Source organism: Cannabis sativa, chromosome 4 (assembly GCF_029168945.1).
Source record: "Cannabis sativa cultivar Pink pepper isolate KNU-18-1 chromosome 4, ASM2916894v1, whole genome shotgun sequence".
NCBI classification, from domain to species: domain Eukaryota; kingdom Viridiplantae; phylum Streptophyta; class Magnoliopsida; order Rosales; family Cannabaceae; genus Cannabis; species Cannabis sativa.
Window position 1 is genome coordinate 73,332,546 of NC_083604.1, and position 14,334 is coordinate 73,346,879.

General features: G+C 35.6%; 1 protein-coding gene across 1 annotated transcript; it reads left to right on the forward strand.

Moving 5' to 3' along the window:
• The first annotated feature begins 6,635 nt into the window (after window positions 1-6,635).
• LOC115715301 (uncharacterized) lies at window positions 6,636-8,548 on the forward strand. The gene is made up of 3 exons (XM_030644151.2): window positions 6,636-7,401; window positions 7,838-8,023; window positions 8,122-8,548. The coding sequence occupies exons 1-3, from the start codon at window positions 6,880-6,882 to the stop codon at window positions 8,404-8,406; spliced, it is 993 nt and encodes a 330-aa protein (XP_030500011.2). The 5' UTR covers window positions 6,636-6,879; the 3' UTR covers window positions 8,407-8,548.
• Window positions 8,549-14,334: the final 5,786 nt, after the last annotated feature.

Below are 14,334 nucleotides of genomic sequence, written 5' to 3' on the forward strand. Positions count from 1 at the left end.
ACTTCACACCTTTCAAGACAAAAATAAAAAAGTGGCATTTCACTGCATGAGATGAGAATATACTATTCATTCTTGTACCCTTCTGATCAATCTATTTGAGCATTAAGAATCTTGCATGCAAAAGAACAAAAAAATTGATGACTTTCCAACATCGATACACAAAACTCTAGTCTCATACTTTGATTTTCCCCAATAAATAATTGAAAACAAAATTGATTTTTGGAAAAGGCCAAATTAAGGGTACCAAAAAAAGAAATTGTTGAAATAAAATACAGTACTAGTATACACCCTCTTCTTCATTTGTTTCACAGTTTTTTCTATCTTCTTCTTTTTTTTTTTTTTTTTTAAAGAGGGGTTCTCACCAATTATATGAGAATATGAATCAATCCCCTCTTTATTATTTTCAAGGTAAGGCAATAAATAAGAGTACAACTTTGGTTTCAATTTCATAGAGTACTGACTACACAATGGGATCCCATCCCATAACCACTGCATGAGGATTTGACCTTTGCTTGGTAATAGCTGTCTGTGGTTTATGATGCAACAACATTTAAAAATAAATAAGAAAAACATCTTGAAATTTAAATTATATATGTACAACTCTTTAAGATTTTAGTGTATATATCGAATCTTTACCATTCATTGGTGTGGATCCCATTCCCATACATGGGTTAAGATTATTATTAGTTTAGCCCCTGACCTGACCTGACCCATGCATGTTTGGTTAATAATTCTTCAGTTATTAGAAACAAAAGATACCATACAAGCAATATTAGAAATAGATGGTACCAATTTTGTATTTTCAGTAAAATTGGTTGGTTACAATTGCAAATACAGTGTGTACTGTGTAGTGTTTGTGTCAACATATCATTACTCATTCCACTTTATATGGTATATATTGAATGGTAGGTCTTGTTTGTGGTGTTTAATAAATCAGTGGCTGCTGAAATTATTTTGGGAATAGTAATACCAGCTAAGCTGGCAGATGATCGATCTGGAGGTGTTATATAGAACTTGAACTGTGTGTGTGTCAGAATAATGAAATGGTCACTATGTATTGGTAAGTTGGTAACTGCTTGTTTTGGCTTCTTTAATCCTCCGACAATCCACAATTTTTGTACCAAAAAACCCCATTATTATTTTCATTTTGTATGAATAATATGCTTAGATTCAGCCACAATAAGGGCCGACTTTTGACTTTGACAAGTTATATATACATATATATGTTTATATACAAGTATGCTTGCATCACATGTTGAATTTTGACAATTTTATTACTTCAATAATCTTGCTGATGATGACTATTATAACAACTAATTATAATTGTAGGAAAAAAAATACTTCTATCAAAATTCAAACCTATATCAATGTTATTAATATGTGTGTTTCGTGATCATGAAAACCACACGGTCACATTCACATATTAATATATATAATATATATATATATAATTAATATGGATGTATTGTTAAAAAAAAAAAATTAGTATGAATTGTTAACACACTTCACTAGTCTCAGACTCCATTCTCCAATTCTCCAATTCTCTGTCTTCCTCCCTCACTGTCAAACTTGATCGTGTGAATTTCCTTTCCTGGAAATCTCAAGTAATTCCAACTGTAATTGGACATGATCTCGATGAGATCTTGTTCACAGGCGTTCCACCTCCTTCTACACTGCTCAATGGTAACTCGAATCCTACATATCTCCACTGGCGACGAAAGGATCAGTTACTCCTCTCCTGATTACGATCATCCATGTCAGAAACTGTTCTTGCATCTGTTGCAAATTATGATACCTCCTATTCTGTTTGGCGTGCGCTTGAACAGAAGTTTGCCTCTCAAACTAAAGCCAGCGTCTTCAACTTAAGGGCCAATTTTCTCATGTGCATAAGGGCAATCTTTCTATTTCTGAGTTCTTTGACAAAGTACAATCTATAGCTGATTCTCTGGCTATTGCAGGAGCACCTGTTGATGATCAAGATTTAATTCTACAGCTCCTAAATGGCCTTGGCCCTGAGTTCGATTCAGTAGTTTCTGGCATCACATCAAGAAGCGACACCTTGTCGATCGAAGAAGTTCAGGCTCTTCTTCTCTCCCATGAAAGCAGGATTGAGCATCATCTAGCTATGAATGAGCTCAATGTCAAAATGCAGGCCAATATGGCTCTTGGTCAAGGCCGATCCTCAGGTGTTCGATCTTTTGCCCACAACAATCAATCCACTGCACCTGGTCGAGGCAGAGGTTTTTCCAAGTTTCCCACTCAGAAAGTTGTTTGCCAAGTTTGCATGAGAGTCGGTCACACTGCGGCTGTGTGTCACTATCGTTTTGATAGGAACTGGACAACACCAAAACCAGGTAATAATCGTGCTTTCTTGATTGAGATTGATTGTGAATGTGATCCTCAGGCCTATGCTACCACAATGATACAAGACTTTGGCGAGGACAACTGTTGGTATGTTGATTCAGGAGCCACAACTCATGTGACTTTCGACCCTGCTAATCTTGATGATTCAAAACCATTCTCTGGTCATGACACTGTAGCCATAGGAGATGGTAAGAAATTACTTATTTCTCACACTGGTTCTATTTCAGTTCCTTCTTCTCATAAATCTTGTCCTTTACATATGAATTCTGTTCTAACCGTGCCTTCCATGACTAAGAATCTTGTTAGTGTTTCTAAGCTTGTCCAAGATAATGACGTTTTTCTTGAATTTCACAAAAATTGGTGCTTTGTCAAGGACAAGACAACCAGGTCTGTACTGCTCAAAGGGAAAGCTAGAGATGGCCTTTACCTTCTTGGTGATTCCTCAAGTCCCACACGATCTTCTCTGCAATGTAACCTTTTTACTTCTGAGTCTTCATCCACTGCTTGTATCTGTAATACAGAATGCAATTGTAATCCTAAGTGTGCTAGTACACACCAATCTTGTAACACAAATTCAATAAATGAAGCTTTTCTTTCTCCCAATGAGCAGTCTATTTTTCATGTTTCCAATTCCTCTGATATCAATCTCTGGCACTGTAAGTTGGGACATCCAGCTATGTCCACATTACAGAAACTTCTACCCACTATTCCACACACAGGCACCTTAAAGAATTTTCAATTCTGCAATGCTTGTCAGCAAGGGAAAAGTCATAGACTTCCCTTCACTAACTCCACTAAAAGAGCCACTCAACCACTTGCCCTCATACATACTGATCTTTGGGGGCCTTCCTTTGAACCCTCCAAAGATGGCTTTCGTTACTATATTCATTTCTTGGATGACTATAGTCGCTTTACATGGATCTATCCAATGAAAGTCAAATCTCAAGCCTTCGAATTGTTTATTCAATTCAAGAGTATGGTTGAAAAACAGTTTGGTTTACCCATTAAAAGTGTCATGGCAGATGGTGGTGGTGAGTATAAACCGTTTGCTAGGTTTCTAGCTGATCAGGGCATCTTGTTCTCTCATCCATGTCCTCATACTCACCAACAAAATGGTAGAGCAGAAAGGAAGCATCGTCACATCACTGAAACAGGCTTAACACTTTTAGCTCAAGCCAAATTGGGTTTAAGCTACTGGTGGCATGCCTTTCAGTGTGCTACTTACACTATCAACAGGCTGCCAACACCTGTAATTGATAATATCAGCCCATATGAGTGTTTATTCCACACAAAGCCTGACTATTCTATCTTGAAGTCCTTTGGATGTGCCTGCTGGCCACACTTAAGGCCCTATAATTCTCACAAGTTGGAATATCGATCTGATGAATGCTTGTTTTTGGGATACTCACCTGCACATAGAGGCTATATATGTGAAAATAAAAATGGTCGAGTTTTCATTGCTAGACACGTCATATTCAATGAGACACACTATCCTGGAATGACTCATCACTCCCATACTGAACAGGTACCTACTGAAACCCCTTTTATGCATCCTACTGCTACTTTTTCTACTAAAACTTGTACTAATGTGGTTCCTGTTGGTCCTTTTCCTCGAAATACTGAGCCAATGGTCCCCACAGCTGCTGTTGAGCCACAACATGTACCACAAAGGCCCCACAGCTTACAACCAATCCCAGAAAATCACCCTTTGCCTCTCTCAGACCATACTACACACACCAACACCCTTAGTTTCCACCCTGTAATAACACCAGAAATTCCCAGTATCCTTCCCTTAAACACTGGTGCCTCTGTACCCTCTCCCATAGAGAATAATCCCACAAACCCAGCAAATATGACCTTATCCCAGACCTCCACCATTGTCTCAACCCTTGCAGCTTCTATCCCTGTCCTAAACACTCATCCCATGGTAACACGATCAAAAAATGGCATTTCCAAGCCCAAAGCTTATCTAGCCACAAAGCACCCTCTTCCCGAGTCCCTACTACCCTCTGAACCAAAGTCTTTACAAATGGCTCTCAAAGACCCTCAGTGGCTAAACTCTATGCAAACCGAGGTTCATGCATTAAAGAAGGCTGGCACCTGGACCTTGGTTCCCAAACAACCTGGAATGCATATTATAGAAAACAAATGGGTTCATAAGATCAAGTTGAATGCGGATGGATCACTTGACAGGTTCAAATCAAGGTTAGTAGCTAAAGGATATCTTCAAGCTCCTGACATTGATTATGAGGAGACTTTTTCTCCTGTGGTTAAGCCTGTTACAGTTCGCACTGTACTCTCTCTGGCTGTTAGTTCTAATTGGAAAGTAACTCAGCTTGATGTTAGCAATGCCTTCCTAAATGGCTTGCTAACTGAAACTGTGTTTATGAAACAACCTCCTGGATTTGTTGATCAGTCCAAACCTGACCATGTATGCCTCCTTCACAAAGCTCTTTATGGACTGAAACAGGCTCCTCGAGCCTGGAATGACAAGCTCAAAACAAGTCTGCTGCTGTGGGGTTTCACTAGTTCGAGATCTGATGCTTCATTGTTTGTTCATGGCTCGGGTGATACTCTCATTATTCTCCTTGTCTACGTTGATGACATCCTTGTCACAGGCCCTAACCAGAATCTTATCAAACGGTTGATCACTGATCTGAATAAAGAATTTTCTCTCAAGGACTTAGGTGATGTACACTATTTTCTTGGTGTTGAAATTTTCAGAGATCACAGGGGCATGTTTTTGTCTCAAACAAAATACATCACAGACCTCTTAGTTAAAGTTCATATGGAAGGTGCAAAAGTGTGTTCCAATCCAATTTCCAACACAACAAAGCTCTCTCTCCATGATGCAGAGTTGTTTGAAGATCCAACTCTGTATAGAAGTACTGTAGGGGCTTTACAGTATCTCTCTTTAACTCGACCTGATGTAGCATTTGTAGTGAACAAACTTAGCCAATTCCTCAAAGAGCCTACTGTTTCACATTGGGAGGCCTGTAAACGCTTACTCAGATACCTTAAAGGCACAATTACAGATGGGCTATTGCTGAAACCAACCAAAGATCTCACTTTACAGAGTTACTCTGATGCTGATTGGGCCAGTTGTGTTGATGATAGAAAGTCCACAGGAGGCTATGTTGTGTTTTTGGGAGAAAACTTAATCTCATGGTCAGCCAAGAAACAAAGTGTTGTAGCTCGGTCAAGTACTGAGAGTGAATTTCGTGCTCTGGCAAACACTGCAGCAGAGTTAAAATGGATTGGTTCTTTACTCTCTGAGCTGCAAATTCAGTTACCTCACTGCCCTGTTGTTTGGGTCGACAATCAGGGAGCATCAGCCTTAGCTGCGAACCCAGTTTTTCATGCTAGATCGAAGCACATTGAGATAGATTTGCACTTTGTCAGGGATCAAATTTTGGCCAAAAGTCTCTCAGTTCGATACGTTCCAAGTCATGATCAAGTGGCTGACATGCTCACTAAACCACTATCCAAGGACAGATTTCTATATTTGAAGTCCAAACTGAAAATGGCTTCCACCCCTTTTCGTTTGAGGGGGGATGTTAACACACTTCACTAGTCTCAGTCTGTTTTCTGTTTTTACTTTGATTAGTTATTTCTGTTAGTTAGTTAGTGGTTGTCAACTGTTTTCTGTTATGAGCTAATTGCTCTGTTTTTGTATCTGTATATATACTCTCTTCTTCAGTTGAATAAAGTGAACTTTCTTTGCATTCTCTTTCTCTCTTTTCTTTCCTGCTTTCACTCTCTACATGAATGTAATGATAGGACATTTTTCGTTTACTTTAATATTATATATGTTCAACATTTTCTGTGTTATAGTAAAAATGCAATGGAAACATCTACTTAATCTGAGATTCTTTGTCCTAGTAGTTGTTGATTTCATTGTCTTCAATTTAGATCTATTATATAAATTAAAAAGTCTAACTTTTAATGTTTTGACTTGTTAAATTGTTGAAATAATTTTCCTTTTATTAAATTGATCATACTTCATATTAAATTATAAGACAACATTAATACATTATAATTAAAGAGTATTATAGTATTGGTAGTATAATTAATTAAATATTTAATGTCACATATTTTATTTAAATAATTATTAAAAAAAATTGCATTGTTATTAGGTACTAATAATGACTAGCATCTTCTAAACGTGTCACCCCTGTAATTGACTAACAATACTCTCTAAAAATTATACTTAATTCAACCTAATTGAATAACAATGCTAAAAAAACAAAATTTAGAGAAAAGGCCATTGAATGTGACCACCACAGTTTCCTATCATTTACTCATCTTCTTACATTAATTAGCCTCATTAATACACACCACTTCCAACACAATAAACAAAACATAACACAACGTGCATCAACCCTAAAACCCAGCACTACTTACGTTCTACATATTCTACTCTTCCATATTATTATTATTCTTATTTAATATAACTAAAGTTTAGTCTTCTTTTTCTGTTTTTGGAGCTATTAACTGAAACCTCTGTTTTCTGATATGGAGAACAACAACAACACAATGTCGGTGCTAGCCAAGACTGACTCGGAAGTGAGCAGCCTAACTCAGTCATCACCCTCCCGATCACCCAGTCGAGGTAGCAGACCAGTCTACTACGTTCAAAGCCCATCTCGTGACTCTTCCCACGATGGTGAAAAGACCACAAACTCGTTTAACTCGAGCCCAGTACTGAGTCCAGGTGGATCGCCTCCTCACTCTCACTCCAACTCCTCACTCGGTCCACACTCCAGGGAGTCATCTTCCACTCGCTTCTCTGGCTCAAGAAAACAAAGCGGCGGCGGCGGCGGCTCGAACCGGAAAGGGTCGAGCTGGAAGCCGTGGAAGGACCAGTTTGATTCGATCGAAGAAGAAGGGCTTCTTGATGATGATGCTAACTCTCGTGGTCTGTCTCGTCGTTCTTACTTCATGGCTTTCACTGTTGGGTTTTTAGTACTCTTCTCTGTTTTTTCCTTGATTCTTTGGGGTGCTAGTCGGCCTCAGAGACCTACCATTATTATGAAGGTAATATATATACACAACATTTTATTTGAAGAAATTTTTCTAAGATTACTTATTTATCTAAATCTTAACTAACATTTGATTCTAAGAAAGTGTAACATTCAATTGCATTGTGTCTCATTAGTTAATTTATACACTAATTTTACATAACTTGTTCAATTTCTCAATGGTAACCTGATTTTGTGATGTAACTCATTATTCTTATCTTTTTTGGGTTAAAGTGAGATTAGCTAGTGCATCTGAGATCTATGCAAGAGAGTTCAATTGGAGTGAATTTTAAAGGACCAATACGAAATAAGACATTTTTATAATAATTATATACAAAATGGTATTTTTATAAATTTTTTTGATTTTGATTGAGGAGGCGCCATTTGGAGTAGAAATTAATGAGAGAATTCCTATAATATATATTAATTTGTTGTTTATGTATTAAATACAGAGCATTTTGTTCGATCAATTTGTGATCCAAGCGGGAACAGACCACTCAGGAGTGGCAACTGAATTAGTGTCCATGAATTCGACAGTGAAGCTCACATTTCGTAACACAGCTACATTTTTTGGGGTCCATGTCACCTCATCACCTCTAGATCTCTCCTATTCTCAACTCACAGTTGCCACTGGAACTGTACGGACAATTACTTTACTACTACTACTACTCAACTCAACATGACTAATTCATGAGTTTTGTAATAATAATAATAATAATTAATTGTTAATTTGCAGATAAGAAAGTTTTACCAGTCAAGAAAAAGTCAAAGATCGATTAAGGTAACAATGAAAGGGAGTGGCATTCCATTGTATGGAGGAGGAGCCAGCTTGATGAGCATGAACGGAGTACCGCTTCAACCGGTGCCACTCACACTTAATTTCATGGTTCGTTCAAGAGCTTATGTGTTAGGAAGATTGGTCAAGCCCAAATTCTATAAGAGGATTCAGTGTTCGGTGGTTATGATTCCCAAGAAAATGAACTCACCTTTGACTCTCAAAAACAAGTGCATTTACCATTAATAGTGATTCCATTCTAGAGTTATTATATATATGTGTGTATGGTGAGTTATTTTCTCTTTTGTCATGGATTCAAATTTTCAGGTTTTGTACATCGAGACTCTCTCTCTCTCATAATGGGCGTTTGTTTTTTACTATACAAAAAGTTTATATATAATTTGGATTAGGAAAGAAATGGTAAATTAAGGCCGCACCCTTTAAAACAAACTTTTATGGTTGTGTTGTGTTTTGTTAGTTGAATGTGTAATAGAATTCACAAAAAGATTACCTTTTTTTTTTTTATTTACAATTGTGATCCATTTCGTTAAGGGAATGAAACATTGAACTACATTAATTTAAACCTTATATTAACAACTTTCAAGAGAGTTGCTGTGTTGACGAGTGCATATTTGTACATTTATTTTTGTTCATTAATTAGATGAATTATTATTTATTTCTTAAGTTTATATAGATTTGATGTGTTATTTAGTATGCAGTATTAAGTTTAAAATAGTGAAATTATGATAAAATTAGAATAAACTATACACATTTGAGCAAAGTGCTAAAATTGGGAAGCGAATAAATCGATAAATAAGAAAAATGACAAAAAAGTGTGTATGGCGCTACGGTGATGTGTGTGAGGCGCTAGGGATGTTCATTGGATCACATCTAATGGATTTGGACTCATCCGATCCAATCCAATTATTTATTGGATATTGGATTTTGCCATCCGATCCAATCCAATTGAATTGAGTCATCCGATCCGATCCGATCCAATGGATGTATTGGATTGGATCGATTCCATCCATTGGATGCTTTAACTGGTTTTTTATTGGATTGGATTGGATCCATCTAATTGATCCAATGGATGAATCCAATCCATTTTAGCCATAATTTCAAAAGAAAAAAAAATATATGAAAAAACATAATTTAAAGCCTAATAATCCAATAATAAAAAAAATAATTTAATCCAAATTCAACCTAATTTTCATAATCCCATAATAAAAATATAACAAAAATCTAACTTAATAAGCAAAAGTCTTAATGAACAAGTCCAATACATCAAATGCAAATATTATATAAAATATTAAATCAATATGTGCAGGTGCACAGTAAAACTTATTAATAATTAATATATTTTTTTAAAACAAAATAATTAAATATATAAAATTATAAATATTAATTAAATATGATTGGATGGACTGGATGATATTGGATTGGATCGGTTCGGTTATCCATTGGATCGGATGTCTCATCCAACATCCGATCCGATCCAATTGGATTTTAAAAATTTACATTTGATCCGATCCAATTATGATTGGATATCCGATTCTATTGGATCGGTTGGGATTGGATCGGTCGGTTGGGATTGAATTGGATGACTTTCTGCACACCCCTATGAGGCGCTATAGAGCTGACCTAGTAGAAAAAAAAAACGATTAAAAGGGAATTTTTAAACATTCGTAAACTCAAGAAATCTCGCTTGGTGCTATAACGTCGTGTCTTAAGCGCGATAGCACTATCCGTATACTATTGAAATTTATATTTTTTTCAAACGTTATTTTTTTTAATTATTTTTTAGCCTATAAAAAGAATATTATAACTTCAGCGTCAGACCAACTTCCAGAAATAGAAGAAATACAATTTTAAAGGAAAGAAAATATTAAGAGATCAAAAGAGCAATTTGAAACTGCATTTAAGAATTTTTAACTGTTCTTCTTTCTTATTTATTTTTTAGTTATTATTCCGATTATAAATAATATTTTGAGATAATAAACCACACTATGTGTGGTTAATTTTCTTAATTGTTAGGGAATAGATGGATCTCCAATTATGACTTTGATTTTATATGGGAAATTTACATGATATACTAACTTTTGTTATTTTTTTACAAAAATATTGTCAGACGGTATTTTTTTACTTTTTTACTGTGTTTTTTTATAAGTTTCATACAATATATTGTGTTAAGTTTCACTAGTGTTCTACTGGTATTTTTTAGTTGTTCTACTGTTGTTTTGAGTTATTCTGTTTTGTGTTCTACAGGAGTTTTATAAAAACATAATATTTTTGAAAACTTTTCTGTGTGACAATATTTTTGTAAAAGTTAACCCAAATTCCAGTATTTTTGTAAGTTTCCCTTTTATATTTTAATACAAGATTAGTTTAGCCCAATATATTTTTATGTAATTCTACTACCTCACGAGGGTCGCACGCACGTTGGCCTCTCTATCTGTCTATTATCACGCTACTGCCACTCTCCAATCAAGAGTTATAGACCTTTTAAACTTGACATTACATATTTATCACTTTATCAAGAAAATACAAACAAAACAACATAAAAGACTACAAGTATACTCTAAAATAGACTTGATAATGTTGTTAGTCTCAATTTATCGGGGATCACAAACAAATGGAAGATTAGTAACATGTTTAGTGCTCTAATATAAACATAATAATTAAAAATACCGATTATTTATAGGTTCCTAAATTCCATCGATATCTGGGCATTTGTCTGGGGCCATAGATTGCAAAGCTTTCTCAACTTCAGCAGCAAGGAAAGACTTAGTAATGTCATTATTCATTTCTGTTGCACTCAAAGTAGCAGAGAGAGGGTATAATTCATTAATTGCAGTGTTAGATAAATTAACAATTAACCCAAGATCTATTTGTATATAACATAGAACACAATAATAAGATATAATAATTAGGTATGTGTACCTGATTGATCCATAGCAATTATCTCTGATTGATCCACAGCAGTTACTCCAATTTGATAGTGCAATACTATCAACTAAGTCTTCCTCCCTAGATCTCTAAATCAGAAGCAGTTGATGAGACAATATGTATTTATAGAGTTAGGGAGGGGACTTAGCTACAAAACCCTAGTTGGGCTGGGCCTGCTCATCAAAGGCTTCAGTCAACTAGAAAAGCCCACACTTCTGCTTCACCTAGACTTTACTCACAGATGCTAAGCCCATTAACAATTGATCACCAACAACATGGGCTAATACAGCAAAGAACTATCCAATCAACCCAAGTTTTAATAAAAACCAACAAAATATAATGTAAGCCCAAATAAAAGTCTAACATTCTCCCACTTGGGCTACATTGATTTTAATACATATATATTATATATCAAAATAATTTTGTTTGAAAACGACTCATGGGTTGAACAACAAGAAAACATTTGTGGCCACTTTAAAAACTGATAGTTCTCTGATAGCATCTCAACATACCGGTCCAATTTAACCTTTGATAATGAACTATGACAGTCATATTGTTTTTAGCTCAACAAAAGACATTCATAATCACAAATACCAAAGTATTAAATCGACATGGTCAATAAGTCTAGTAGTGTGGTAAGGAATTATGTTCAACATGTGATCAATATAAAATAACATAATATCCTTATCAGTCCTCAATTTCACTGATACCGTGATGCTTAATAAATAAGCCAGTGAAATTAAACATACACCACTTAAAATAAGTAAGTGTCACTAAACTTGCTTAAATAATTAAGCCAACAACATATCATTGTCAATAAGCAAATAAATTTAAAAGACAATGATCCCAACAATATGAACCACATGCTTTCAATTCAATCATTCTCGAGAATATAACAAAACATAATTGAAAACATATCCATTCAATAATAAAAAATATTGAAACATAAAATGTAGTTCATAACTTTATTCAGAAAATTATAAATAATAATTTCTAAAAACAAACAGAAAACAAAACTCCCACTAACCCAAAAGATCAAAAGATTCTAAAATGCCCATATTAACAACATGTTTATTAAACAGCACGGCACTTAACCCTTTGGTTAGAGGATCAGCTAACATCGACTCGGTCTTGCAATTTTCAATAACAATGTCTCCTTTCTTGACCAAGTCTCTGACAGTGAGATACTTTATTTCCATATGTTTAGAAGCACTACTAATCTTGTTATTCTTTGAAAAGAAAACAGCAGCATCATTATCACAATAGATTAGCATAGGTGTGGAAATAGAATCAACCACTCGTATCTCCGAAATAAAATTCTTCAGCCACAAAGCTTGCAAAGATGCCCCATAACATGCAACAAACTCAGCATACATAGTAGATGATGTGATCAAAGTCTGTTTGACACTCTTCCAAGAAATAGCAGCACCTGCCAAGGTGAAAATATAGCCAGAAGTTGACTTTAAATCATCTACACAACCACCAAAATCTGAATCTGAATAACCAACAACTCGAAGATTGTCAACCTGCTTATACACAAGCATAAAACTCTTCGTTCTTTGCAAATATCTCAAAACTTTCTTGGCTGCAACCCAATGATCAAGGCCAGGATCAGATAAATATCTCCCAAGAACATTGACTACGAAAGCTATGTCAGGTCGAGTGCAAACCTGAGCATACATCAAACTCCCTACTACACTTGCATAAGGGATGTTCTTCATTGCTCCTCTTTCCAAGTCGTTCTTAGGACATTGCTGCTTAGTGAACTTGTCCCCTTTCAGAATAGGAACAGAACCAGCTTTACACAAATCCATGTTGAACCTTTTGAGCACACGATTAATGTAAGCTTCTTGAGATAAGCCAAGAACTTTTCGATTCCTGTCACGATGGATCTCAATCCCCAAAACATAGGATGCCTCTCCAAGATCTTTCATATCAAAATTGGAAGACAGAAAATTTTTGGTCTCATTTAGTAGTGACAAATCACTGCTGGCAAGTAAAATGTCATCTACATAAAGAACAAGAAAAATATAACGACTCCCACTGATCTTCATATAAATACACTGATCAAACTTGTTCTCTACGAAACCAAACGATGTCACAACCTTGTCAAACTTCAAGTACCACTGGCGAGATGCCTGTTTGAGACCATAAATGGATCGTTTCAACTTGCAAACTAAGTGTTCTTTTCCTTTCTCCTTGTAGCCTTCAGGTTGAGACATATAGACTTCCTCATTCAATTCTCCATTCAGAAAAGCAGTTTTAACATCCATTTGATGCAACTCTAAATCAAAATGCGCAACTAAGGCCATAATAATTCTGAATGAATCTTTAGTGGAAACAGGTGAGAAAGTTTCAGTGTAATCAATACCTTCTCTTTGAGTAAAGCCTTTAGCCACTAAACGCGCTTTAAACCTTTCAATCTGTCCCTTTTTATCCCTTTTAGCCTTTAAAATCCACTTACAACCTATTGGTTTAAAACCATCAGGTAATAAAACTAGCTCCCATACACCATTTTTCTTCATGGAGTCGATCTCATCATCCGTAGCTGCTAACCATTTTGAAGATTGTGGACTATTAAGTGCTTCACTAAAAGTGACAGGATCCACAAAATGATCAATATCATATTCTCCTTCTCCAAGATAAACAAAATTATCATGACACTTTGTTGACTTCTTTTGTCTCTGAGATCTTCTTAGAGGAGGTACTTCTGGAATAACTTCTCTTTGTTGATCATTGTTTTGAATAACATCTTCCACAACTGGAATTTCTTCAATAACAGGATTCTCATTAACAATAGGAGCTTCATCATTAATAGGCCCTTCATCAATAATAGGACCTTCATCATCTTCGATATCGGGAGCAATATATTCATCAACAATGGGAGCATTACCAACTGGAGTAGGATGGAGACTACTATAATCATCTCTTGAAAATGACATAGGAATACAAATTCCTTTAGAGGACTCCCCCATTTCAAGAGATGTTGAAGGAATTTTTTCAGCAACATCAAATTCCAGAAATTTAGCAGTCTGAGATTCAACAATTCGCGTACCACGAGTGGGACAGTAAAAGCGATAGCCTTTTGAGCGCATTGGATAACCAATGAAATAACAGCGATTTGTTCTCGGATCTAACTTTTTCAAATTAGGATCATAAATCTTTACTTCGAATTTGGACAACCCCATACTCGAAAATGATTCAGACTAGGCTTCCGCCCAGTCCATA